The sequence below is a fragment of the Aplidium turbinatum genome, chromosome 18, assembly GCF_918807975.1.
Source record: "Aplidium turbinatum chromosome 18, kaAplTurb1.1, whole genome shotgun sequence".
Lineage (NCBI taxonomy): Eukaryota > Metazoa > Chordata > Ascidiacea > Aplousobranchia > Polyclinidae > Aplidium > Aplidium turbinatum.
In genome coordinates this window covers 9962929-9988539 of record NC_137489.1, presented here as the reverse complement: position 1 = coordinate 9988539, position 25611 = coordinate 9962929, and the positions used below count along the sequence as shown (strand labels likewise).

Genomic DNA, 25611 nt, shown 5'->3' with positions numbered 1-25611 from the left:
TTTTGAAATGGCAAGCTACCGTAAACTTGTGGCTCAAAAATAAACATAAAAGTCATTAAACTGTTTGATCGATAACATTTTGTTATTGCAAATAAAGAGTAGGCCTAGACCAGAAGTTTAGAGGGAAGTTGATTTGTGATTTCACGGTAGACCGACCATGAACACTTGATGCTCAACAAAGTAGTTAGGTTGAATGGCATTTGTGCGTAAAACAATATGCTTCATAACAGATCGATTTGCGGAATAACATCACTCAAATTGAATAACATATGTAGTTTGAAAATTGCTGTTCGATCGCTTGACTTTGTTTGATGATTAATCCGCTTATAGTAGCTAAACTGGTAAACCTTGGAATAAAAATGTTTCTTTGGAAATATTTTGTCTAAAAAGGTTACCCTTCTACTGATGCTAACATAATCACAGTCATCTTAGTCCAAGTTCATAAGATGACACATGTAGCTTATTAATGAAATGTTGTGTTAATACTTAAGCTTGCTTGGAACTCTCTGAAAAGCGGTTAGGAATTTTTTTGTTCTTTTCTAAAACGTCGGTGTCCTGCAACCGAAAAGGACAAGGCGTTTGTAAATTTGGAATAGACGCATTGGATAGCCCAAGAAAAAAAGAAAAAAGTACGCAAGAAGATTGTTTTTCACTTCATGAATATAAACTGAAAGCACAAAGTAAAAAACCACTATATTGCATTGGCCGTGATCGACTGCTGAAAAAATATTGTCTCGATACTAATCCAAAGCGTGTGTCTGGGCAAGACATTAAATAACCTGTTTGGTGGTGGATACACAAATTGGCTTCCTTGCCTACCTACGCGCTTGAGCTGCACAGATAGGCTAACACTACATCTCTTTTGAAAGCTTTTGATTCTTCATATAGTAGCATAAGCATTTCAGTTTTAGCTGCAAGAACCTTTCTGACTTTTGTTCAAATTTTGCATGTATCACACCCTGTCTTTTAGCTACTGGCCCAAAGAAAATTACTGGAGAAGCTTTAGCGAGATTGAAAAATCAAAAAAATGAAATCTACGTTAGTTTTGAGAAAAGGCTTTCTATTTTGAAGAAATATATAACTGGAAAGAAAGTAAGTCTACCTCTTTTTTATTTAAAAAGTTGTCAATGTAGGCTACAAGTGCAAAGTATTTTTTAATTGCAAATAAAGATTTATATTATAAAAAACGCTATCAAACAGTATATTTCTTGATAAATAAAGCTGAATAAAAACAATATCTTCTATCAACTTCTTTTGTTGTGTGAGAAGTGATTAGTTCTGTCAAGATAATATAAGTAGCCCATCTTTCATTCTACAAACTTTGCTACGAGATTGGTAACTTATCAGGTTTACATAATCAAAAGCTCTGGGAGAGATTATGAAAAATCATCTGGACAACTGCAAAGCCAGATAGGCTAGTAGGCCTAAACTGATGCTACTAATGTATTACCGCGAAACCAAAATCTCGTTTTTGCTTGCTTATATGTGAAATAAGTTTTTGTCTAGTCTAGTTGGAATGATTTTGTTGCTGTTTTATGGTTAAACATAAATATCAAATCGTGTTTAGTTAATATAGGCGTACAATGTTGTTGGAATTCAATGTCAATAAAATAATTGATAAGAAATGTTTAGACCAAAATATGAAAGAACAGACAATTTTAACACGTCGGAAATTCACAGTAAGAAGATAGCAATGATGAATGAACGTTGCCTATTCTATAGAATGTATTCAAGATTATTCTCTTCTCTAACCTTGAAAATGATCGACAAATTAAAACGCATGATATTGCTCTGCCTATGTATTGATTTGTGGCCTAATCGGAGTTTGGAAAGTACAGAATATCTCAATTGTCTAAAAACCGTCCTTGCATTGCAGGTTTTTATGCTAGGACATGTCTTGGCATTTGTTAGAGAAGATATTTGATGAAGTTACAAAGCAATCCACCTTTTTCGGTAAAGTATGGATTACCCTTCTCTTCGTATTCCGCGTTATAGCAGTAACACGTATGGGGGACACAGTTTACGCCGATGAGCAAGCGGCTTTCAGGTGGGTTTCATTTATTTCAAATCACATACTTTTGTATTGATTTCGCATATCTCATGGTGTCCCACAACAGTCGCGGTGTCAGATCGAAAGTGCAGTAATTAATTTTCAAACGCATAAGTTAGTTTTGAATTAATTATTCATGCAGCACAGCTTTGACAAAAAATAGGCTTACTGTTGGTTATCATAAACAAAATATAACCTTGCATTTATACTGTCTAATCACTGAACTAAACAAAACTTATTGGCCAAGACTTATGAAACATGACGTATATTTATAAAAACATGAAGTGGCTTTTCGTTTAACCTACTCTAAATCCTATCAAGGTTTTTGTACATTAAATAACAGGAGTCCACGTGTTATTACACAAGTCTCGGAAAATGGCAAGTTACAAAAAAAAAATATTTCGTTTCGAGCAAAAAAAATTTTTTTTTTCTGAAGCAGTAGGCTACAAACGTATGTTCTTGAATCGTCGGTCCACAAACATTTCAGCAATAAAATTTTAAAAGTAGATATCCTCTATTCCTCAGCAATTAGAAATGTTTATATATTTTGAATAACCACCTTATGAGTAGCTCTGCACTTTCAACTGCAGCTACATTCACAGAAGTTTGTGTATTTTGTATTTTGTAAAAATCTGTAAAAGTTTGCATGATTGAGAAAGTTAACGCATTCAATGAATAGAAAACGATGTTTAATTTCTAAATTTCCAGAGTAAGCTTTTGTAATGCTAATGGGTAAGGATCATGCGTGGTAGCCTACAGCTAAGTTTATCGTCTAATTCAGAGGTGTGCAAAGTGCGGCCCGCGGGCCAAATGCGGCCCGCGAAGATGTGCTAATTTTGAATTGTGTGCGGCCCGCGAAACGCGTTTATAATTTATTTTTGTCTGGTAGCCTACGTGTGAACAATTATTCATTGTGGAGTGGATTATTGTAGACTTCACACCTTCTGTTAACCATTTTAGAAATCTCCCACCGGCCACCGCTAATCCATTGTATTTAATTATTTGGGACGTAAAATTGTATTGTCACATAAAACTAGGGCTACCCTATGTCCTCTTTTAGAAGGATTTGTCCTCTTTTTTCATAAAAAATGATATGTCCTCCGAGGACACTTGAAAATGGCCAAATGTCCTCTTTTTTGCATTGTTATCATTTTTAACAAGGTTTTATTTTTATGTGACCTTGGCGAAAGCTAAATAAGGCTAAGCAACGATACCAAAAAGGAAAAGTATGTTTTCTGTAAGCTGTGTCAGAAGTAAGCTCTCCTTGTTTAAGAAAAGTGTTTATTGACTTTGAGGTTGACAATACATTGCTTGCTGTGGATATGGTAGATACATTTATTTCAGTGGCAAACGAAGGCAGTGTTACTCGATAACCATGTCAGATGTATTTCTATTGTTCGATTTTTGTGTTGTCTATTTGGATGACCACTAATTTCATTTTCCGAGTTTACATCCTTTGATTGGATGCTTATTGCTTATGCTGTCTTACACCAAAGAATAGAATAACGCTTTTCATCGGTGTGTGGAAGTATCTATCAGAGAAAAATGTTGGCATTGATGATGCTAAACTGTTCGATCTATACCAAAGCTAGTGCAAAGGCGTCTTATACCTGATGGCTAGCTTGCATTAGCTTTGTTTAAATCATGGCACTTTAGAAAATGGACAGAATAGTTCAAGCATTGCAGAACTATAGATTTTTTTAAATGATATGTTAAAAATCGAGCAATTCTTCATCTGCAATAAGCTATGGCTCAAAATTCCATTCGCCCCATTAGCTCAATGGTTACGCTCCCAGCTGAAGATCACGCGTCGCAAGTTCGACACTCGGGGTGTGCGCTTGAGCAAAGCATTTCAGGACTGCTCTCCATTCAGCGGCACCTAGTGAATGGAATAATTCCCCGACAACAACATTTCAACAATCGGAAAATTTCACTCTGACAATCTCTGCAACCGGCCCTGCGTCAAGAGCCTCTACAAGTAGGCTATGCGAAACTACGAGGAATTACCAATCAAGGTTTTGTCAGTCCGAGGATAAACATTCAAAACCAAACCAAATGCAAATGTAAAACGCATGTTTTCTTTGGAGAAAATCAAATTAACAGAAAAATGTTCATTGATTGACTCTGACAAATAAATTTGTTACCGTATGTTTTTTGTTTGTCACTACTGCTACATAGGCCTATAATCATCTAAGAAGATGTAAAAATTGTGTAAACGTAAAAATTCACTGGCATTTTACTTGCTTACTAAATATGTCCTCTTTTTGGGTGATGAAAATATGGTAGGCCTACATAAAAGGCATTATGAACAGATTACGACTTTGGAAAGCTCACGTACGGACAGGAAATCTTTTCACTTTCCAACTTTGAGAGATTATGAAATGCATCCTGAGAAGAATACTGAATTTGCAGACCAACTTGAAAAATTGTTGTATGAATTTTTGGCTCGTTTCAAGGACTTCAGATCTCATGAACATTTGTTTGGTATATTTGCTTCGCCATTCCACACAGACATTGACAAAGCACTAGCAGATATAATTGGAACTGATTGATCTTCAAGAGAAAACGGATTTGAAAGCAAAGTATTTGAAAATGAATCTTGGGAATTTTTACTGAAAACATCTCGACCAAGATGACTTTCCACATTTGAAAAAATCCATGGCTTCAAAAATGTTTTTTTTTTGGCTCAACGTATTTGTGCGAACAATTTTTTTCTAAAAGGGCGTCATGAAATCTCACTATGGATTAGTTCTGACAAACGAACACTTGGAAAATAGACTTCGAATTGCGAGCACTTCCATTAAAGTAAATTTGGAAAAAGTCGTTGGGAAAAGAAGCCAGCTGCAGACCTCTCACTGAACTCGTTTAAAGTGGGTGTGACAATAAATTTGAATAGCAGTTTTCTTCAGAAATTTATGCGTCTTAACTTATTATTTCTGCAAGGAGATAGCCCCAAATAATGCCATAAGAATAACATGAATAACAAAAAAAAATACATTTTTGTACCTGCAACTACTAGAAATCATATGTTAAATAAACATGCGGCCCGCGGTTTCACGCAGTTATTTTTATCTGGCCCTCCTGTAATAAAGGTTGCACATCCCTGGTCTAATTGATTGATTGATTGAATCTTTATCCTCGGACTGGGGAAGCTTCTTGCAGAACTTAATCCTGGCAGTTTCGCATACTTGTAGAGCAGGGGTTCCCAACCTGGGGGCCATGGCCCCCTAGTAGGCCATGAGTCTTTTTTAAGGGTGCCATGGAAAAATAATAATTCTTTTAATTTATCATTTCTAAGTCCATTCTAACACTATATAACAAAAGAAATTAATTAAAATTTAATAAAAATGCTAGTAGGCTACATGTTCCCAAATCTTCATGAAATGGTCTTTAATTCCCGACTGTTTCAAAAATAATAATATAAAATTTTTATGTAAAGCTGTAAACAGTTGCAAGGTATAAACAACTTTTTTTAATTAAAATGACGTGTCTTAATTTTTTCAAAACTTTGAAATTTCAAAATTTTAAAAAAATTAGGGGGGCCATTAATTTTTCAAAATTTTCAAAGGGACCACGGTGTAAAAAAAGGTTGGGAACCACTGTTGTAGAGGCTTTGAATCACTGACGCAGGCCCGGCCACCGAGATTGGCAGAGTGAAGTTTCCGATTGTTGAAGTCTTGTTGCCAGGGAACTATTCCATCTGTTAGATGCCGCTGAATGGAGAGCAGTCCTTAAAGTGCGTTGCTCAAGCACACACCCCGAAAGTCGAATTCAAATAGTTTAAAAGTTAACCATACAATCAGACAACCGCATGGCTTAAAAGTTTCTAAACTGAAGAAACTTACTCTTGTGCTGACTGATGAGTTGCAAAAAAAGGTAAGTTCTGGTTGAGCTCCATCTGTTTTGGCTAAAATTTAACCATGATTAAAACTCCTGTTGTCACATGTGGGACAACAGGAGTTTTAATCATGGTTAAATTTTAGCAGTGCGCCGCTATGTCTTGGTGTGTAGTCATCTGACGTTACACATAGCGACAAGTCACAAACTCCCTTCTATTTTTGTCATGAGTCTATAAGTTTGTTTCAGCAGGTTATGCGTTTTAATGAAATATTCATGAAGCAAACAACACATATATTTTTGTGACTAAATTTTAATAAAAAGTTTGTTTGAGGTTTTTCTATTCGGTGTAAACTTAAAATCATTTAAAACTTGATCATGACTGAGCCTACATGTGAAATGTTTCATTCCTTTGATATTTTTCAATCAATTTTATTTTTTAAGAGCGGAATTTTAGCTTGACTACATCAATTATTTTTTGAATTAAAATTCAATATCACCAATCTGCTTTCGCAATCGAGAAAATGTTTCTTTTTATAATTGAAGCAGTGACGTAATTTTGCAGTTGCTATCTCAGTTTCCGCCACTAATTGATGATGACATAAAATATCAGCTTTTTTCAAACCGGCAATTAGCGTGATTTATATTGCTTGGATGCAATCATTTCGAAATAATATCCAAGACAAAAAGTTTTCGTAAGAAAGGTTTGGCATTTTGTTTTGAGATGTAAAATATGTTTTTAGGTTGTTCTTTTCCCCAAAAGTTTGGCTCAACGCCTGTAGCAATGTAAAGGAATGAGAAGCTTCTAGCAGTGGTTTGTTGTGACAGTTTACAGAAGACTACATGGGATACACCGTTGATCAAGGAGGAAGAGGCCAGAAAACTATATAAATAAACATAAGCAACTTTCTGGTGTTAAATATAATAACTATTGTAACGAAATATGATAAATATATGATTAAACGTAATGTGGCAAAAGTCGGATAAATACTGTAGCCTATATAGTCTTTCCATATAATCGCTTCTTTTTTTGTGTAATCAAAAAATCGTTTCTTCTGTAGTTTACATTGTTGCTTTGTATATCTTATAATCAATGAAGCAAGCAGTGATATCTCGTTGAATCAAAAACCTCTCTTTTTCATTCGTCTTCATGTTTCTTCATCCGTTCTCTCTACATTACTCTTTCTTTCAATTTGGATATTATCATCGTGCAATAGGGTCCGTGAAACCGTCTGTCCTTCGGATTTAGGTCTTCTCCTTTTTATACTTCCAGGTGTTTCTCCAGCGCTGTATCTTTTCCACACTTTACAACATACTTAAATTATTAGAGTCTATGTTGAATCATACACTCACTAGAGATCTTTCATAACAGAAAAGTTGTTCTTCTTATGGCTATTGATGGTGCTTTGAGCAGCCGAAGCCATGCACGTTTTTTAAAGGTAGAAATTCTTCTATCTTTCAGGTATGATGCAATCAAGTTCAATTTTATTTTATTTTCCACTATCAATATGATATCGTCGGTTACATAGTCGAGTGGTGAGAGCCCTGGTGCGGCACTCGAAAATACAACCGCTCAAGAGTTTATGCAGCTGTGTCTTTGGCATGACACTAAAAGGCATATGCCTGAAAGAGTTCGCGAAGATTGGCTGCCTTGTCTTTTTGTTGACTTGGTTTAAATTTTCCACTCCCGGGCATAAGCTTGCCTGGATACAACAAAAAAAGTGATATCAATACTTGAATTCCAACTACTGGTTTTACTTACAAATACCTTACTCATGTAAGGAATGGGCACTAAGGTTAGGCACTTATTTTCAATTATTTATGAACTATATTGATATATTTATGCTATAATCTGATAAGCGATACACTTTGTGTCAAGTAGATAGCCTAAACTATTCTGCAATTTTACCTGTGGAACGTTTATGTCACTAAACAGTTTATAGTGCATTTTCACGCTTCCTAAAAAGCCAATATAGTGCCATGAGAACATCTTTGCTCAAAGGTTGGTTTAAAGTGTAAATATAACCTACCTCCATGTTTCATCCCAACACAAAATATTATATTGGACGTCGTTAAGCAACTAGTAAGACTGTACATGAACACACCCAAAATAACTGCGCTTGCATATGTGGCAATTCTGCAATGTTAAATATTGAGTTGGCCTAAAGTAATGAAAAAAAAACACAACAAGAATGGTATGGGAATAGATTACTACATGGATTGAGCATCGGAAGGTGCTGTTTGTTAGCCCAATGGTAGTCCAACGACTGCCACGTCTTGGTGGAGTAATATATAGCAATAACTATCACTTTAACTCAAGAAGTAAACGATTGCAGGCTATAAGGCTTTCAAATTGCCTGGTTACAAGACATGTCGCATGAAGCTTGCATTACAATGATCCGCTAATTGCCCAAACAGTAAAGTACTCTCAAGTAGTAAAAAGTGGTCAAGTTAACAAAAGCTGTCACGGTTATAATAAGAAAAGCAGAAGTCATGACTTTGCATGCAAAAACTATAAAAGCACATACGAGTTACCAAACTTTGCGTTTCATTTGATATTGAATGAGAATATGAACGGGTTTCGAAACAAACTGTCACAGACAAACATTTGTCATTAATTATTAAAGTGGTTAATGGAATTAAAAGCGTCAATTCTGTCCTGACAGGTGTCATGGTTTGGCAGTAGCCTAGTATTTCCACTTTCCATTATCCATCGTTTTCCAATTTGCCAGTAGGCCAGAGGTTTCTTGAAATGATGACAATATATGAAGTTCGAGTGAACAAGAAATATGCAATTTCTAATCAATTTGTAACTTGTAATGGATTAATAGCCTATCACGTCCGCGAAGTCTTTCTGACACTTGAAAGCTGCGTTTGGTATGTCATTTACAGTATAATATCGATTCCTCGCCTGGAATTAATATGCTTTTTATTGCATGTGATAAAAACGCGATGTTTTTTCCGATAATAACTTCACTTCATAAAATAAAGTTAAGCAGCTGATAGGTTTTCCTTTCAAGCCTGTTCAATACAAAACAGTACAAAAGCAGCAACAGAAAAACTGTTTCTTCGACGTCCCACAACAAAAGCTGTGTTATAGTATTATTATGATGTGATTATAACCGGTGTTTATGAGACATCTGCAAGAGAAAATATGATAAAATCAGAATAATTGCTCTTCCACCGTTTTTGCTATGTTGAGTTCTCAAGGACGTTGTGCCAAATCCATGCCCCCATTTACTTAAAAAGTAAACCGATGCAAAAAGCGATGTAAAAATTATCTTGCAAAGAGACTGTCACTAAAATATTACATAAAACAAGCAAACAAAATCGAGGAAATAATGTTAATGACTTTTCTATTGTTACATGTTATTAACCAACAAAACGAACCGAAGAACGATTTCCTTTCTAATTGCTTCTCTTACCAATGGATCGATGTTTGTGATTGGATCTTTTGAGATTTGATTTAGCACAAACAAGAAAAACATTTTTGCATAAATAAAATAAAGCTATTGGCATTCAAATAAGCAAGTGTTTTTCGGCTATGCACAGCTTTCACTGCCTTTAGGCCTATAGTATAGTTACTGCCTTCGTTCACTACCCTCGTTCATTGATACAGAAGTGAAGGTTGTTGTAAACTGTTTAAGTGGAGACATTACAGACTTGTGGCACAATGGTCAACTAAATATCAATTTTTAATATTTAACCCAAAACCTTGATTTAAAATGTATATTTTTAACCTAATCTTTACCTTTATTACGCCTACACCTAAACCTCGTATAGAACCCAGTAAAACGCATGATAGTAATTAATCTTGAGAACCGCATTAAAAGGTCTCTTGGACTGTAGCCTAAATGGTTCGTCGCGCGTGTGTTGTGTAGATCAATACGATTTTTCACTTTTCAAGTATTTATGTTTCAGGTGCAATATCAAGCAGCCAGGATGTGAAAATGTTTGTTTCAACGAGTTTTCACCAATTTCTCACGTACGATTTTGGGGTTTTCAGGTAATCTGTGTTCTCAATGTGATGCTCCAATCCAGCCTACTAGTTGACGTTTGCATGGGCTTATATAAAATTCTGGCCTAGACTATAGGTTGCTAGCAAGATTGGATATGCATTTTAGAACTTTTAGAATAGATTTTCAAAATATTTGTAACTCACTTGTTCGGTAGATCATTATCGTTGCCACTCCATCTGTGATATTTATGGTCTATGCTGCGCACAAAGTATCTCAACTGTCAACAAATTGCAAGCTGGTTGGAAGACAAATTGAGTTTCCTCGACAGAAAAAACAAACTTCTAAGATAAGTATGACTATATGTTAATTGATGTTAGCAGCCTTCAATAATCGATTGCTATAGGCTGCAGTCTTTGCAGGAAAATGTTTTTTTGTTCTGAAAAAAGAATTGTTGCAAAACGTGGCTTAAAGATACTGTTGCAAAATAGTTTTTAGTAATTACGCAAGATCGTTAAATATTAAACATTTACAAGCTGCGTGCAACTTACCGTTATGTAGTTTTGCAAGATTTGGCAACACTGTAAGCAGTGGCGCCGCCAAACCTTCAACAATGGGGGGGGGGCAAAATATTGACAGTGCAAGACAGTAGCGTAGTCAGAAACTTTGAAAGGGGGTGTTGACAGCCGGTGGGCGAAGCCCGATGGCGTGTTCGCCGAAGGCGTCACTTAGCAGCGGGCGGTCTGGGGGGCTTCCCCAGAAAAATTTGAAAAATTACCTTCAGTTTGGTGCACTCTGAGAGCATTTTCAACAAAATTGTGGGTATGAATATGCCTGTAAAATGGTGCTGTCCGGTGGCAAAGCAAAAGGATAAGATCATGTTTTCTTCGGCATTTTTCGGAAATAAAGCCAAGTCTCTATGTCTTCTTGTTACTAATTCCAGGCTGAGATATTTGAATGTTTGGTATTGGCAAAACTCGCTCTTTTAATGCAGTTTCGTTTAAAATTAGGCAAACTTTGTTTTAGAGACATAGGTTGATTGCTTTTTTTGCGAGATTATTACAGTTTTATTATTTATCAATTTTCTCCTTATGGTTGATCCAAAAAGCGATCTTACTGCGGTAAGTCACTAACTTTTATGCTTTAAAATCAACCCAAAGTTTAGAAAACATAACGTCATAGACGTCATACATCTTGATGAGTGTCAAACAAAAAGCTTTGAGACAATGAAGTGACTTTATTTCTGATATATTCAAGTTTTGTATAACGAATAGCTGTTTAGATGTTAATCTAGAATCTAGATCAATGGTTCCCAACCTGGGGTCCGCGGACCCCTTGGGGTCCGTGAGAAAGCATTTGGGGGTCCGTGATTACCTTGATGAATTTTGGGGGGGAAAAAACGAAAAGCCATCTTTTTACTTTCATTTCTCTCATTAAATTGCTTACGTTGAAAAAGTTTCGGCGTGGCACTTTGAGTCACGCAAGTGAAACGTATTTTAACGTCCAATAAACGTAAGAACATGTTGACTTTAGTTGCATTATTTCGTCATGCTGACGAAACTGCATTTTTTGCATCTTAATAGGTATGTAGGCTAATATAATTGTTCGTTCATTTTGTGTTTTAAACTTTATCGTCCTTATATTGCGCATGAAATCTTCGTGGATAGGATAAAGAAATATTAGGAATAAAAAATCATTTAACACCGGTGGAGCATAATTGCAGTTTAACAGAATAAACTTTAACTAATATTAACAGGACTATAACACACCAAGCCGTTGAAAACTCGACAGGAAAAGCAAAATGTGGCATCCTTAGTTTCTGAATACTCCAGCCCGAGATAGTCATCAAACCAATGGTTACTTTAGCTTCGCTTTAGTAGACTTCGTTGAGTTAAATCTACATTATATCCTTGAAACATTGAATGACCCACTGCTGTACGCACTCCCACCACTCAAGAACCAAGCAAGAGCCAATCTGCTGAACAGCCGGTAGCAATTGTTACATGACAGGCAGCAGGCGAAGTGCGTGAAAAGAATCACAAAATCGTAATAATAACAGCAGCGAGAAGAACTAGTTTAAAATAAATAAGAAAGCTTTTACCCCTCCTCCCCCCCTTGCAAGTTGAGTTGACTTCAGGTTGGAATCCAAATATTAAAAAATAACAACAATATATATTAAAAACAGAGAGAGACTGTTCACCAGGCATTTAGTAATAAAATTAATTTGCGTTCTTCTGGTGACTATTTACTAGGTTACCTCGTGATGTTAAAGATGATAACTAGCTTTTTTTTCCGACGTTTCGTCAGTCAGCACGACTGACTTTATCAAGGTGGCTAAAACAGGTTAATACAACCTGTTCAGCAACGATGGCACAACACAAAAACATACTGATAAAATGAGTAAAGTAAAGCAGCAAGAATCAGAATTAAAACACGCAACAAGATACCTAGAGGTTAAACTAAATGCAGTGAATGCCTAAAACCAGTAGGCTACTTCCCGCAGCGTAAATTTATCTATCCATTGGGCCACTGTCAAGAAACGTTGAAAAGACATCAGACAAGACAGAAAGCAATGGGATTAGCAATAACAATGGTAGAGAAGACGCACTGAGAATGGAAAAGGTGAAGCTAAAGTTAAAGTAATTTGTTGTACACAGAGGGGAAATTCTGACCATCTTTTTGGTTAAGAGCATGTTGTGCCTTCTGGTTTATGTACCATTTTTCTGTGAACAATCTTTTTGTATAATCCTTTTCAGTTTTAAGAATGGTGGCGTTGGTCCAAGTAATTTTATGGTCTGAGTTTATAGAGTGTTTGCAAAGAGCGGAATGCTCTGGACGTTGAAATTTAATAGCTCTTTGGTGCTCGTTGATTCTAGATTTAAGATCACGTTTTGTCTGTCCAATGTAGATTAAATCACAGTCATGACACGGAACTTGGTAGATCAATCCAGAAACTTCACCTTCTTTCATGGGGTCTTTAGCCGAGGGAAGGTATTTACCTATTGTCAGATAGGGTTTCATCGCAACCTTGATTCCTATGCCATAGAGGATACGCTGAATTTTATCGGTTACCCCCCTTATGTAAGGAAGACAAGTAAAAGATTTATAAGGAGGAAGCGAAGGTTTCGGTTTGGGTCGCTGTATGCAAGCAAGTTTTCGTGGAAATCCGTTGAGCATTAAAGTGTTGTGAATGTTTTTCTTGTGGTGTGAACGTTCAGAATCATCCGTTATGTGTGTGTCCAGTCTGTTGTACAATGTTTTGGCCACTGTGAGTTTTTGATGCTTGGGGTGATGTGAGTTGAACTGCAGGTATCTGTCTGTATGTGTTGGTTTTTTGTGTATGGTAGTGGTTAGTTTCTTGTTGTTGCTATGGCGAACCACTTTAACATCCAAAAATGAAATTGTGCCAGTGACTTCATGTTCTATGGTAAATTGAATGGATGATGAAATGCTGTTAAGGTGCTTGTGAAAATCATTAACTGCAGTTTTTTTGATGATGCAAAACGTGTCGTCAACATATCTAACCCATAATTGTGGAGGAGTGTGAATTATGGGTTAGATACAATTATACAATTAGACCACATTTATGGGTTAGATATGTTGACGACACGTTTTGCATCATCAAAAAAACTGCAGTTAATGATTTTCACAAGCACCTTAACAGCATTTCATCATCCATTCAATTTACCATAGAACATGAAGTCACTGGCACAATTTCATTTTTGGATGTTAAAGTGGTTCGCCATAGCAACAACAAGAAACTAACCACTACCATACACAAAAAACCAACACATACAGACAGATACCTGCAGTTCAACTCACATCACCCCAAGCATCAAAAATTCACAGTGGCCAAAACATTGTACAACAGACTGGACACACACATAACGGATGATTCTGAACGTTCACACCACAAGAAAAACATTCACAACACTTTAATGCTCAACGGATTTCCACGAAAACTTGCTTGCATACAGCGACCCAAACCGAAACCTTCGCTTCCTCCTTATAAATCTTTTACTTGTCTTCCTTACATAAGGGGGGTAACCGATAAAATTCAGCGTATCCTCTATGGCATAGGAATCAAGGTTGCGATGAAACCCTATCTGACAATAGGTAAATACCTTCCCTCGGCTAAAGACCCCATGAAAGAAGGTGAAGTTTCTGGATTGATCTACCAAGTTCCGTGTCATGACTGTGATTTAATCTACATTGGACAGACAAAACGTGATCTTAAATCTAGAATCAACGAGCACCAAAGAGCTATTAAATTTCAACGTCCAGAGCATTCCGCTCTTTGCAAACACTCTATAAACTCAGACCATAAAATTACTTGGACCAACGCCACCATTCTTAAAACTGAAAAGGATTATACAAAAAGATTGTTCACAGAAAAATGGTACATAAACCAGAAGGCACAACATGCTCTTAACCAAAAAGATGGTCAGAATTTCCCCTCTGTGTACAACAAATTACTTTAACTTTAGCTTCACCTTTTCCATTCTCAGTGCGTCTTCTCTACCATTGTTATTGCTAATCCCATTGCTTTCTGTCTTGTCTGATGTCTTTTCAACGTTTCTTGACAGTGGCCCAATGGATAGATAAATTTACGCTGCGGGAAGTAGCCTACTGGTTTTAGGCATTCACTGCATTTAGTTTAACCTCTAGGTATCTTGTTGCGTGTTTTAATTCTGATTCTTGCTGCTTTACTTTACTCATTTTATCAGTATGTTTTTGTGTTGTGCCATCGTTGCTGAACAGGTTGTATTAACCTGTTTTAGCCACCTTGATAAAGTCAGTCGTGCTGACTGACGAAACGTCGGAAAAAAAAGCTAGTTATCATCTTTAACATCACGAGGTAACCTAGTAAATAGTCACCAGAAGAACGCAAATTAATTTTATTAACAATATATATTAATATAAAAAAAATTAAAAAGATGATGCCAAAACATTAGGGGGCAACTACCCCGCCTGCCCCCCTCTGCTGGCGCCACTGACTGTAAGTATTGTAGTTTGAGAAAAATCATGTCCTCTCCTGTTTCTTTGCAGAAGCGGCAAAACCCTCTTCTAGTGAAGCAGCAACAGCGTCTCTGCCTAATGAGATTGCGTCAAGTAGTCATCCAGCACCGAAAAAAATGAAAGATCTCAATGAATGGAATAAGCAAAAATACGACTTAGTAACAAGATGGAAAACCGTTCCTAACCCTATTTCTATAACTGAAGTGGTCGGTTGCAAAAATATTAAAAAAGTCCCCGAGTCTTGGCAAAGAAGCAACGAATTTCGCCAGGTAGGCTATGCTTATTTTTTAGTTTAGTAATAATCATACACTGTGTCAACAAAGTTTCATTAAGAAATGGATTGAAGAAGTTCTATTAAGTTTATTTTTTATTTCTGAGGTGTTGCGACCGTGCCATATTTTTTAACTAATTGTTCTCTTTGAGTATCAAGCACGTTATAACGTCCACGTTTTGTCGTCCCTACCTTTTTCTAGACTTCTGCTATGCTTGGCATATATTGTTTTTCGTTGTGATGGTCAAAAAATAAACTGAACTGATTGTCAAATCGAAAAATAATAACACTTGCCATAATAGGCTATAGCAGGCCTCTAGAAAAAGATGAAAGTGACAAAACGAGAACGATAAAGCGTGCTGCAAGCCGCAGTGATGTACCTTGCTGTCGGTAGTATCATTTTCTGTACAGTAATAAGTACAAAGGATTTGACACAGTCGCAACATCTTTTTATGTTGGAACTGTGAAAGCATTTTTTTGCAGCTTAACCTTGGCAGTTCGGCTTAGATGGCTTATATTCTATAAGTTTTCGACTAGCGGTATGTGAAAGGAATTTTATTTGACAAAACGCATCGAAATCCTAGGAAGGACCTTTAATACATAACAAAAAAAAAATACGAAACTAAATTGATCATTGAGAATAAATATTGAAAACGTGCCAAATAAAATATTAAAATAGTCACAAGACTTTAATGGTTGCTTTGGTAGTCTTTTAATATGATTACAAGAGATCAGCAGCAAAATTATATTTCATTATTTGCTGTTTTTTATATCCTTGAAGTGTGTTTTTGTATTACCGCAATAGTTTTGTTAAAATGTTCATTATTTTGAAATTGGATCTCAACTATGTTTGAAATTTAGCTTGCATCTGCACCAACCACCAACCCTACTGAATAAACAAGAACGATTATAAATTATCGGATTTAAGCAGATACGTCATTCAAATCAATGACGTGCATTTTATTGGAAAAAAGCACTCAAAGCAAGCTTTATTTCTTTCACTTGTAGACTAAGTCAAAATTTCTCAAGGCAGGAGGATCGTTTTTATTAAAAATTAATTTTGGAATGCACAAAAGCATTAGTCATAGACCTGGTTCTTTCCCAATTTTATTTTTATAATGCATGGATTGCAAATTGCAATTTTTTTTGTTTGCTTAACGAGATTTCTATTCACATGAAATAGACTTTAGTTTGATAGATTCGTTTCAAATCAATCAACATTTATCTTAATCGCTCAGGATAATCCCCCAGCTTATCGTGAAAACGTAAGGGAACGTTTTTACGATAAAATTTCGGTCTCCAGCGCTCCCACACAATCTCTACAAAGACAAGATGGTCCTCACTGTAAAAGATATCAGCAGTAAGCTATCAGATAGTTTTAAATGTTCCTAATTCCTAAAATTCTTTTCCAATGTTGCAATATGTGAATTTATTTTAGTAATAGCCTATTGTTTTTGTGTTGGTAGAATATAGATAATATTTGTATTTTGCCAGTATTCTGTCACATGGTTTTATTTTCTTCAAAATAGGCCTATGTTTTTAACAGGCAGTCAGTATCGAACATTTGTAGTAATACTGTAGATACTATTTACAACTTCGGTAAAGAAGTTAATAGTATCTGACAAAACGCTAGAGTAATGCAGAATAACTGGTGTCACAAAGAAACAAGGCGTTTCAATGATTGAAACCCCAATAGTTCCGCCATTTTTAAGTGAAACTTTATACCATTTGAAAATTCCGAAAGTCATTCCATGAGGTATTTTTGCCTATTTAACAGAGGTTGACTTTGTTTCAGCATTTCCCCACGAAGGAACAGCTCCAGAAGTCAGGCGAACTCGATTTCGAACTGGGGAGAGCCAATGAATCAACAACAATTGCTTGTCCCTTTTTCACAGCAGCAACTTCGTCGCCATAGCGATGGTGACATATTACACCACCACGTAAATAACACTCACATCTCTGTCGTGCATGAAAGGCGATGTTCAGAAGATATGTACCCAAACTCCAATTCAACATCAATGATCAACTCTCCGCCTCACTACTCAGTGGTGCAACTTTCTCATGTGGTAAGTAGATGGACAAAAACATTGTTTACATTTTCATTAGCGTAGTCAGAAAGGAAATTTCCCTCTTACCTACGCTACTGGTTTAAATTGATTGATAAGTAATATAAATAATTGAAACTCTATAGTAATACAAAGGCGTATAAGCAAGAAGGTAGACTGCTGTATTCAAAGCCGAAAGTGTTATTTCTCTTGGACTTGCATAAACATGACCTGCATGGAACACGTTTGATATATAATCCTGAGTGACATTGATCAGATGGTGTTCTCACGTAGCCTACTTCCACTGCAGGTATTGCATAGTATTTCGAGAAATTCAGGAGAGTAGCTAAACGCCAAATAGCCTAACTGCGCCATTATTATGGAAATTTTTAAAAACCATAGCAAATTGAATGCCCACGACAAAAACATTATGAAGTTTTAAAGTGTATGCTTTTTGAGCAATAAGTGTTTTCCAGACCTAAGATAAATCGAACTTTATCAGAATGACCTACGGATCTCTCGTCTAAAACCATATAGATCCAGAACCACTAAAATCTTAATTCAGACTTGGCAGGAAACCACATTGTTTTGGACGACCCTAATCATCAAAAATTATTTCGGTTTAAGGTATTAGGCGCACTCTTGTTTTTATTGTACAGCATGTGCGCGTTCGATATGTTTTTAAGCTTTCAAAGTCTTTCTCCAACTAATTAGTTTTCAAATTAATGCATTGTTTGTTTGATTGCTTTGTGCTTGGGTGAGTGGAACATTATATGAGCGTAGGTTAATGAAAAAAGGCTCTATTTGTTGCATTGCGCGCAATGTTTTTGAAATGAATTGGTGCAAGAATAATGAGCATTAACGAAAAAATATTCCAAAACTTTAAACCTCATATTTTCGACTCCTTTGAGATTGTTGAGTTGTTTAGTACACTGTAACTAATCCAACCAACTCAAACGGGTTCGAATGACCATGTTGAAATATTCCATAGGCTTGTGAAGGAAGTTCTTCCGGCTATCAGCACAAGGCTGAGCATTAGTACAGCGAGCAGTTGCGATTGGCTAACCATAGTTCTTGCTACAATCGGCTGCCGAGAAACATTCCATAACCTTGTTAAATCACTATTAGAGATATTTCGAAATAGTCTACATTAGTTAAGAATGTAAGACATAGGGTTTTACTGTATACATAGATGGCATTTTCTTTAAAAGTGCGGTTTGCAGAGATGTACAGTATTCCGCTATGATATGGAAGATTAGTAGTGTCACGTAAAAACAATGACATGGCAAAAAAATTTTGGGATAAAAACAATTCTTAGGACCACAAATTTTCAATGACCTAAAAAAAACAAATAAAAATTTGTTGTATTGTTAAAAAAAAATAGGAGTAGCCTAGTAGGCGTACAGTCGGTGTAATATACAAATCTTCTTTTTGCAGCGACATCCATGCACGGGAATTATCCCATAGGAAACAACCACACTTTACCTTGTCATTGTGTTTGTTGATACTGCAGAGTGTAAACTGGTGAAGTGATGCGCGCGAAACGTTTCAATGACACTAAATTTCCCCAAACAGATAAATCAGCTAACCGTCTAACACAGGGACGGGCAACATACGGCCCGCGGGCCGGATCCGGCCCGCGACGGGATTTTGAGCGGCCCGCAGACAGTTCCCTCTCTTTACTTGATAATGTGGCCCGCGGCCACACTCTGCCGCAATCACTCACTACTTGCTTACTACGTCAAATAATACTGACTGTTAGTTATTCTTTAGTTGTTTGTGTTCTTTGACTCTTTGTTTTCGGTTTTTAGTCAAGTGACAAGCATATTATGTTACGTCATAAACAGGCCCTTCCATCCTTTTTCTTTGTCTCTTGTAAGAATCTCCTTCAGTCTCAAACCTCGCCTCAAGCCGGAAAAATAAATCAAAGTGAAATTTGGCTAAGTAGTGTAATAATTAAACGGAGAACGTATGCAAATAATAGTGACTGTTAGTTATTCTTCAGTTCTTTGTGTTTTTAGATTCTTTGTTTTCAGTTAAAATTAGATTATGAATTTACAATAAATATTTTCCCATTGATTTTGCCAAGAAACGTAAGCAGTAGGCCTTATGTTTGCTTTGCAATGAAAGTGTTACCGAAATCGACCACAGATGTCTCACTAACTTCAGCAGCTATTGAAGAACATTACGCTAATTGTTGATAAATTCATTAAATACTGTTTTTGATCTCTATGCTTTAAACTTCAAGTTTACATTACATACGATTTATTTCTTGTCTAAGTAGATAAATACGCGATTAATGTAGCAATTCGTGAATCCGGCCCGCCAAGTACTTCATTTTCCCATATCTGGCCCGCCGACTGGAGAAGTTGCCCGCCCCTGTATAACAGCTGGCCAAGCGAGTGTTCGCATCTATTTGACAGCATTCAACAAAATTTGAATCTATTATTTTTTATTTCATGATCATGCACAGACACACGCTATATTCGGATTTAATAGCAGTTGGCACAAGGTTAGGTTTGAAGTAATCACATATTCAATATTCATGACCTGCAATATAAACCAAAAGTCGCTTATTTTCTATGATGCAAATTGCATCGGTTTTGGACAAGCGTTGCATGAATAATAACTTATTTAAATTGCATTTTTTTTTGCATAGTACAGTATATCTCAATTGAGGATCAGCGATTTCATGTTGAATAATTTACTGACGTGTGTCATTTGTTGGCATCTTTGCACTAAACACTGTAATTTTTTTTTTGAGATGTAGGGTCGATTCTGCCATTTTTTAAGTTGATGTAGGCCTACATCCTGTAGAAACGGGCACACGGTGTGTGATGAATCTTTTAAAGGTGATTTTAAAAAACAGAAGCAATTCCGTAGTAGCATAAATGAAGAAAATAATCTTTTGGCAAATCTTTTTTTCAGAACAATGTTCCGGAGTACCGTTATGCATGGCAGGAAAGCGGTTCTCCTCTTCACATGACTGTAATTCAGCTTCGTTCTGAAAGTGAAAGGGCTTTATTCGAGAAAAGGTCTCCATCGCTTAGAAAGAAATCGTATTGCTCGTTGCTTAAAAGTAACAGCTCCATGAGCAAATGTAGACCGGCTTCACCTTTACTTCAGTCACACAACTTTAGTAAGCACTCTGCACACGGTAGCCCAGCTTTGTCTCGTACATCTAACTTCAATGAAAGAAAGGATATTTCAAACAGAATAAAACCGACAACTCGCAATGCTTCTTTAGTCCGAAAAAGCACAAAAACCAACTCATGTGTTGACAAAAAAGATGCCGGTTTGCCTCCTAACTACAACAGTACAGGATATATTCGTTTTGCAAATCGAGTTGAGTGCATACAAAACAGAATTGCGATTGCATATTTTCTGCAGAGTTTCACAAGGCTGCTTTTAGAAGCTGTTTTTTTATTTCTGCAATATTTTGTCTTTCCCTTTGAAGTACCAGAGCTCTATAAATGCAATCGCTCACCATGTCCAAATACAGTAAGTATATAGGCTATTGATTTAATGATCTGACAATATTTACTTTTTAACGCAACTGTTATGCATTCAGGGGCGTTGACAGGGGGGTCTAGGTGGTACTTTTGGACCCGGGCCCGGAATAATTAGGGGGCCCTGATTTAAAAGATTCCCCGTGACTTCAAGATCTTAATATAATCAGATTTAAAGGAATTGCCATCAGAGGTTAAAACAGCCACTTCAGCCGTCAGATGGTAAAGTACCGGGCCCCTTCCTGGTATAGGGATTTCCCTAACCACGATTTTTTTTTCAAAAACACGAAATATTTCTCTTCACCCAGGCCCAGATTTAGGGGGGGGCAGAGGGGGCATGTTCCCCGGGCCCCCGACTTTTAAAGGGCCCCCCTACGTAGAAAAAATATGATTTTGTGTTATTTTTTTCCTTTCAGCCTTTAAAGTCTCTGCAAATTGCTGTGTAGTGCTGAAGTAATGCTATTGTAGACAGTGGAGGTGGTTTTTCGCGCCGTAGGCGCAAAATTTTTTTTTACAGGTGGGCCCTCCGATCTAAAAGTGCCCCGGGCCCCCATCAGCTAAATCCGGCCCTGTCTTCACCCACTCTTTAATTCTGAGTAGGCTGTATATATTTTTGGTGGTATTCACTTCTAGCTACTTGCGTCTACTTTACAAAGAATTAATTTCAGCCGAAAACTCCAACAACTTTAAACATACCGACGAAGATCGTGATTGAGAGAAAGGATTTCACGGTTTACGGAGAAATCCCTAATGCGTAATTGCGCAGTTGGGGAAATTCGTGGATACAACAAATCTTTGAGAATATAATAATATATATATAAATCATATTCCTCTTAATTTTCTACTTTGAACGGCATGTGTCATCCTCATTTTAGCAGCCCATCAATAAAAGTATGTACACAACCTTTATATTCATAACATTGTCGATGAAGGGGGCCCAAAAATAAATTGGTACCGGGTCCGAGAAATCCTGTCAACGAGCCTGTATGCAGTCTTTTTTCATAATGAAGTTCAAAGTTTGATGCAAGCTACTGTTTGCTTATAACTATGTCCGCACTGATGTTGGCTCAGTGGTAAAGCGTCCGACTCAATATCAAGCGGTGCTGGTTCGGCTCTCAGGGTGTTCGCATAGCATTTCTGGACTGGTTTCCATTCAGCGGCATTTAGTGCATGAAATAACTTCCCGGGAACAGCACTTCAACAACTATCACAAACTTCACTCTGTTAGCCTTGGTAACCGGTCCTGCGTGAGTGGTTCGAAGCCTTTACAAGTAGGCTATGCAAATTTGCCAGTAATAACACATCAGAGGCTTTGTCAGTCCGAGAGTAAAGATTCAAAACTTCAATAACGATTCAAATAACGTAATTAAAAGGCTTTAAATGAAATTCGTTCCTTTGAGACCTAGAAAATAAATCAATAGTTTTTTTTCAAGTCTAAACCTTAAACCATTTGACCAAGTAAACACTCACAATAGTATTTCAAATTTTTTTTAATATAATTTATGTTGTGGAACCGGTTTTCTTCCTATAGGATTCATCAGCACAACTGGATCGAAACGAAAAAATTACAGAAGATTACTATTAGCACAACTAGCCCAAAAAAAACGCAAATTTACATGTTAAATAAATAAAAATAAATAAAAATTATATTATTTATATTATTATATTATTTTATTATTTTTTTATTTATTTAACATGTAAATTTGCGTTTTTTTTTTGGGCTAGTTGTGCTAATAGTAATCTTCTGTAATTTTTTCGCTTCGATCCAGTTGTGCTGATGAATCCTATAGGAAGAAAACCGGTTCCACAACATAAATTATATTAAAAAAAATTTGAAATACTATTGTGAGTGTTTACTTGGTCAAATGGTTTAAGGTTTAGACTTGAAAAAAAACTATTGATTTATTTTCTTAATGATTGCTTTCTGTGTTAGGTTGATCGCCCATTTGAGGAAGTGTCATAGTACCTGATCACCTTTACCAGTTAGTTTTTCTCACTTTGAGACCTAGGCTAATCTATATCCAGTATTTTGTAGCGGTTGCTTAAGTCGTGGTATAGCCTGCGGAAGCTTTCTCACGAAAGTGGAATCAAAATTAAAGTCTAGGCTTATTTTCTATTTCTCTTCATACCATTTTTCAACGTTGCTAAAGATCAGGTTACTGGTATCAATATGCGAGGTTATACACTACAGGTCTATTGCCTTTTTTTGCAAAGTATTTTGGTATGACTCTTACTTCAGTTGTTTACAGTGGTGGATAAATCTTTAAACAACATCAATAAATTTAATTTTACATAGCAATTTACCATGTTGTGATGTCGAATTAAAACATCTCATTGAAAAACAATGTTTTGCTCGGGGAAAAGCCGAAGTCCTCTTGCCTTTCACATTCACTCCAGTCCTAAACAGGTCTTTGATGCAATTTGAGATTGCATGGTTAAATTGTCAATATTTTATAAAATTTCATTGTATTTGTAGGTTGATTGCTATGTTTCGAGGCCAAAAGAAAAATCCATTTTGTTGTGCTTTATGTTTGGTGTGACTGTGTGCTGCATCATACTTACTGTATTGGAATTAATCTCTTTAGTCAAGAGGCATTTATATGTCATCCATAAAGAACAGAAAATGAAGAAAGGTACGAAGCATCATGTAGAATTGTTGATTGTGGGAAAATGTTATGTTTAAAAAAATATATGCTCGTGTGATTCTACGGACGACGGCTAATTTACTATCCATGCTTACACAACACAATCTCTTAAATGCTTAGTATACCGTGTTACGTTTGTTAGTTCTTCTGTAACAAACCTGTAGCCTATCACCAATACCAAGTAAAATTTGAATAAAAATGCGTTTTTTTTTTCGGATCAACCTAAGCTATTGGTCACAGCGGTAAACCATAATCTCTTCGTGGGAAAATTGTAACATAAGATTCCCGCATCCGTTCGTCTGTATGTAATGACCGAAAGAAACACTCCTTTGAAAACGTCTATTCAAAATTGTATTTCTGTAAAATTAGCCACCTGGCTGTCGAAATTGAGATGCAACACCGTGCACCACTAAAACTTGTCACTACGATACAAACTACTTAGATAAAAGACGGAAATTTTGTCCAGCTGGCAAGCACTAAGCAAACAGTTAAATATGCGGCCAACTTTCAAGCAACCATTATACGAATGACTAGAATACATTGCTATATCTCAAACTCACTTACGCAGTTACTGTGACGTCATAGTGAAACATTGTGAAGCAATTCTCAACAAGTGTGATACAAGTCTTTCGAACGATGGTGCAATCTTGGCTCATTTTTTAGGAAAAATTTCATGACGTAATACGCTAAGATTCAGTAGACCTGAATGGTTTTATATGACGTTTGATTCGGTAAACCATTGTCGGGAACAGCTATATAGGCCTAACCATGACCGTACCAAAAACAAATCCCTCTCTTGTGTCAATAATTTTATATGCATCCTAATAATGTAGTTTGTTTTTCTTGTATGCACCGTATCATAATAAAACTAAGGCATCCATTTGTTATGACTTTCACTAATTCTGTACCAATGGTTGAGATGGAAGATTTTGAGAGCAAGGGACTAGACTTTAACACTTATCTTTGTCGCCTGTTAGTATAGTATTCTTCAATTTAATGCCTAGTGCTTCCAAGCCCGAGTGAAAGTAATAACTTTCGTGGGCACACTTACAGTGTCCAAAGCAGTTGCCATTGCACATTAAAATACACACATGCTGTCTTCAATTTATGTTCTAATGTCTAAGCTTTATAGTCTTTATTTTATTTTTTAGCTTTAGCAAAGTCCTCTTGTTCTGGAGAAAACGACGAATGGAAGAAGACACCACACATGGGGAAAAGTGACTTTTTGAAGAACCCTCATCTACTTGAAGGATACGCTAGATTAATAAAGCATAACAGGTGAGCCTGCCACTCCGCACCACGTGCTCACAACTAGTTACCTGAGCTGGATACTATAAGATTTTACCATGTTTTCAAAGAATGTGTCGTTTAATTATGACCGCTTTCTGATTTGAGTATGGTAAGGTAAAGGTGAGTCCCATACTTGAATCAAAGCATTGGAGGATGAGAAGATAAGGTTCTCATTATTATTAAGCCTTCGGCACTAACAAAAGTAGGGTGGCCAGTTCCTTTCTCTCAGTCGTCTTTACTTCAGCAACTACGCCCACCCAATTCATTACACCCTAGGTAGAGGTGTGAGCGGTGATTTGTCAACAACCAGCATAAGTGGGGAGTCGAACCAGGATTGCATGATTGGAAAGCGAGCGCCTTACCCGCTGCGCCATCCCACCGGTTTGAGTATGGTACGAGTCAAAAATACTGCTCAATGCTAAAAATTTATTGACCTTATGCTTAATCAAAATATAAACCGTTTGAGATTGATGGCTTCTCGTTGTTACAGCATGGAAATCTTCCAAGACAGTGATACTTCTGATAGTACATCAACAAATTCATCTAAGTCAGAAACCGACACTGAGGACTTACAAGAGAATTCGTACAATGATGGAGATTTAACTTCAATGTCAGACGGTGACTTTGAGGATCCAGCAGATTTCAATAATGAACAGAATGATGCTGAAGAAGCTGGATATATTTAAATGGATTCCTGTGCACATGCCGTGCTAGTTATTGCAGTGTATGCTAGGCTCAGAGGTGCATCCAATGGGGAGATTGCCCCACTAAAACACAGAAAAGTAACGCTATTTAAGATATATTTGCAATGCATGATTAATGTAGACCTACACATCATTGTGTTTTGTTGAAACCGCTCCCACTTCTGAAGATACTTAATGGATCCGCCCCTGCTGACTAGGCTGTAGCTTTTCTGATATAGAAGTTTAGTCGTATACATGGTCGTATACCATTACAATTTTACACCTGCGATATAAAACTATTGTGTA

At 36.5% G+C, this 25611-nt stretch overlaps 1 protein-coding gene across 1 annotated transcript; it reads left to right on the top strand.

The window, feature by feature from the left end:
- Positions 1–1892: 1892 nt before the first annotated feature.
- LOC145787167 (uncharacterized) lies at positions 1893–25583 on the top strand. Its single transcript, XM_082598894.1, has 8 exons — positions 1893–2047; positions 9809–9893; positions 10061–10161; positions 16929–17199; positions 20107–20679; positions 23164–23320; positions 24484–24610; positions 25113–25583. Exons 1-8 carry the CDS (start codon positions 1893–1895, stop codon positions 25306–25308), a joined length of 1665 nt encoding a protein of 554 aa, XP_082455020.1. The 3' UTR covers positions 25309–25583.
- Positions 25584–25611: the final 28 nt, after the last annotated feature.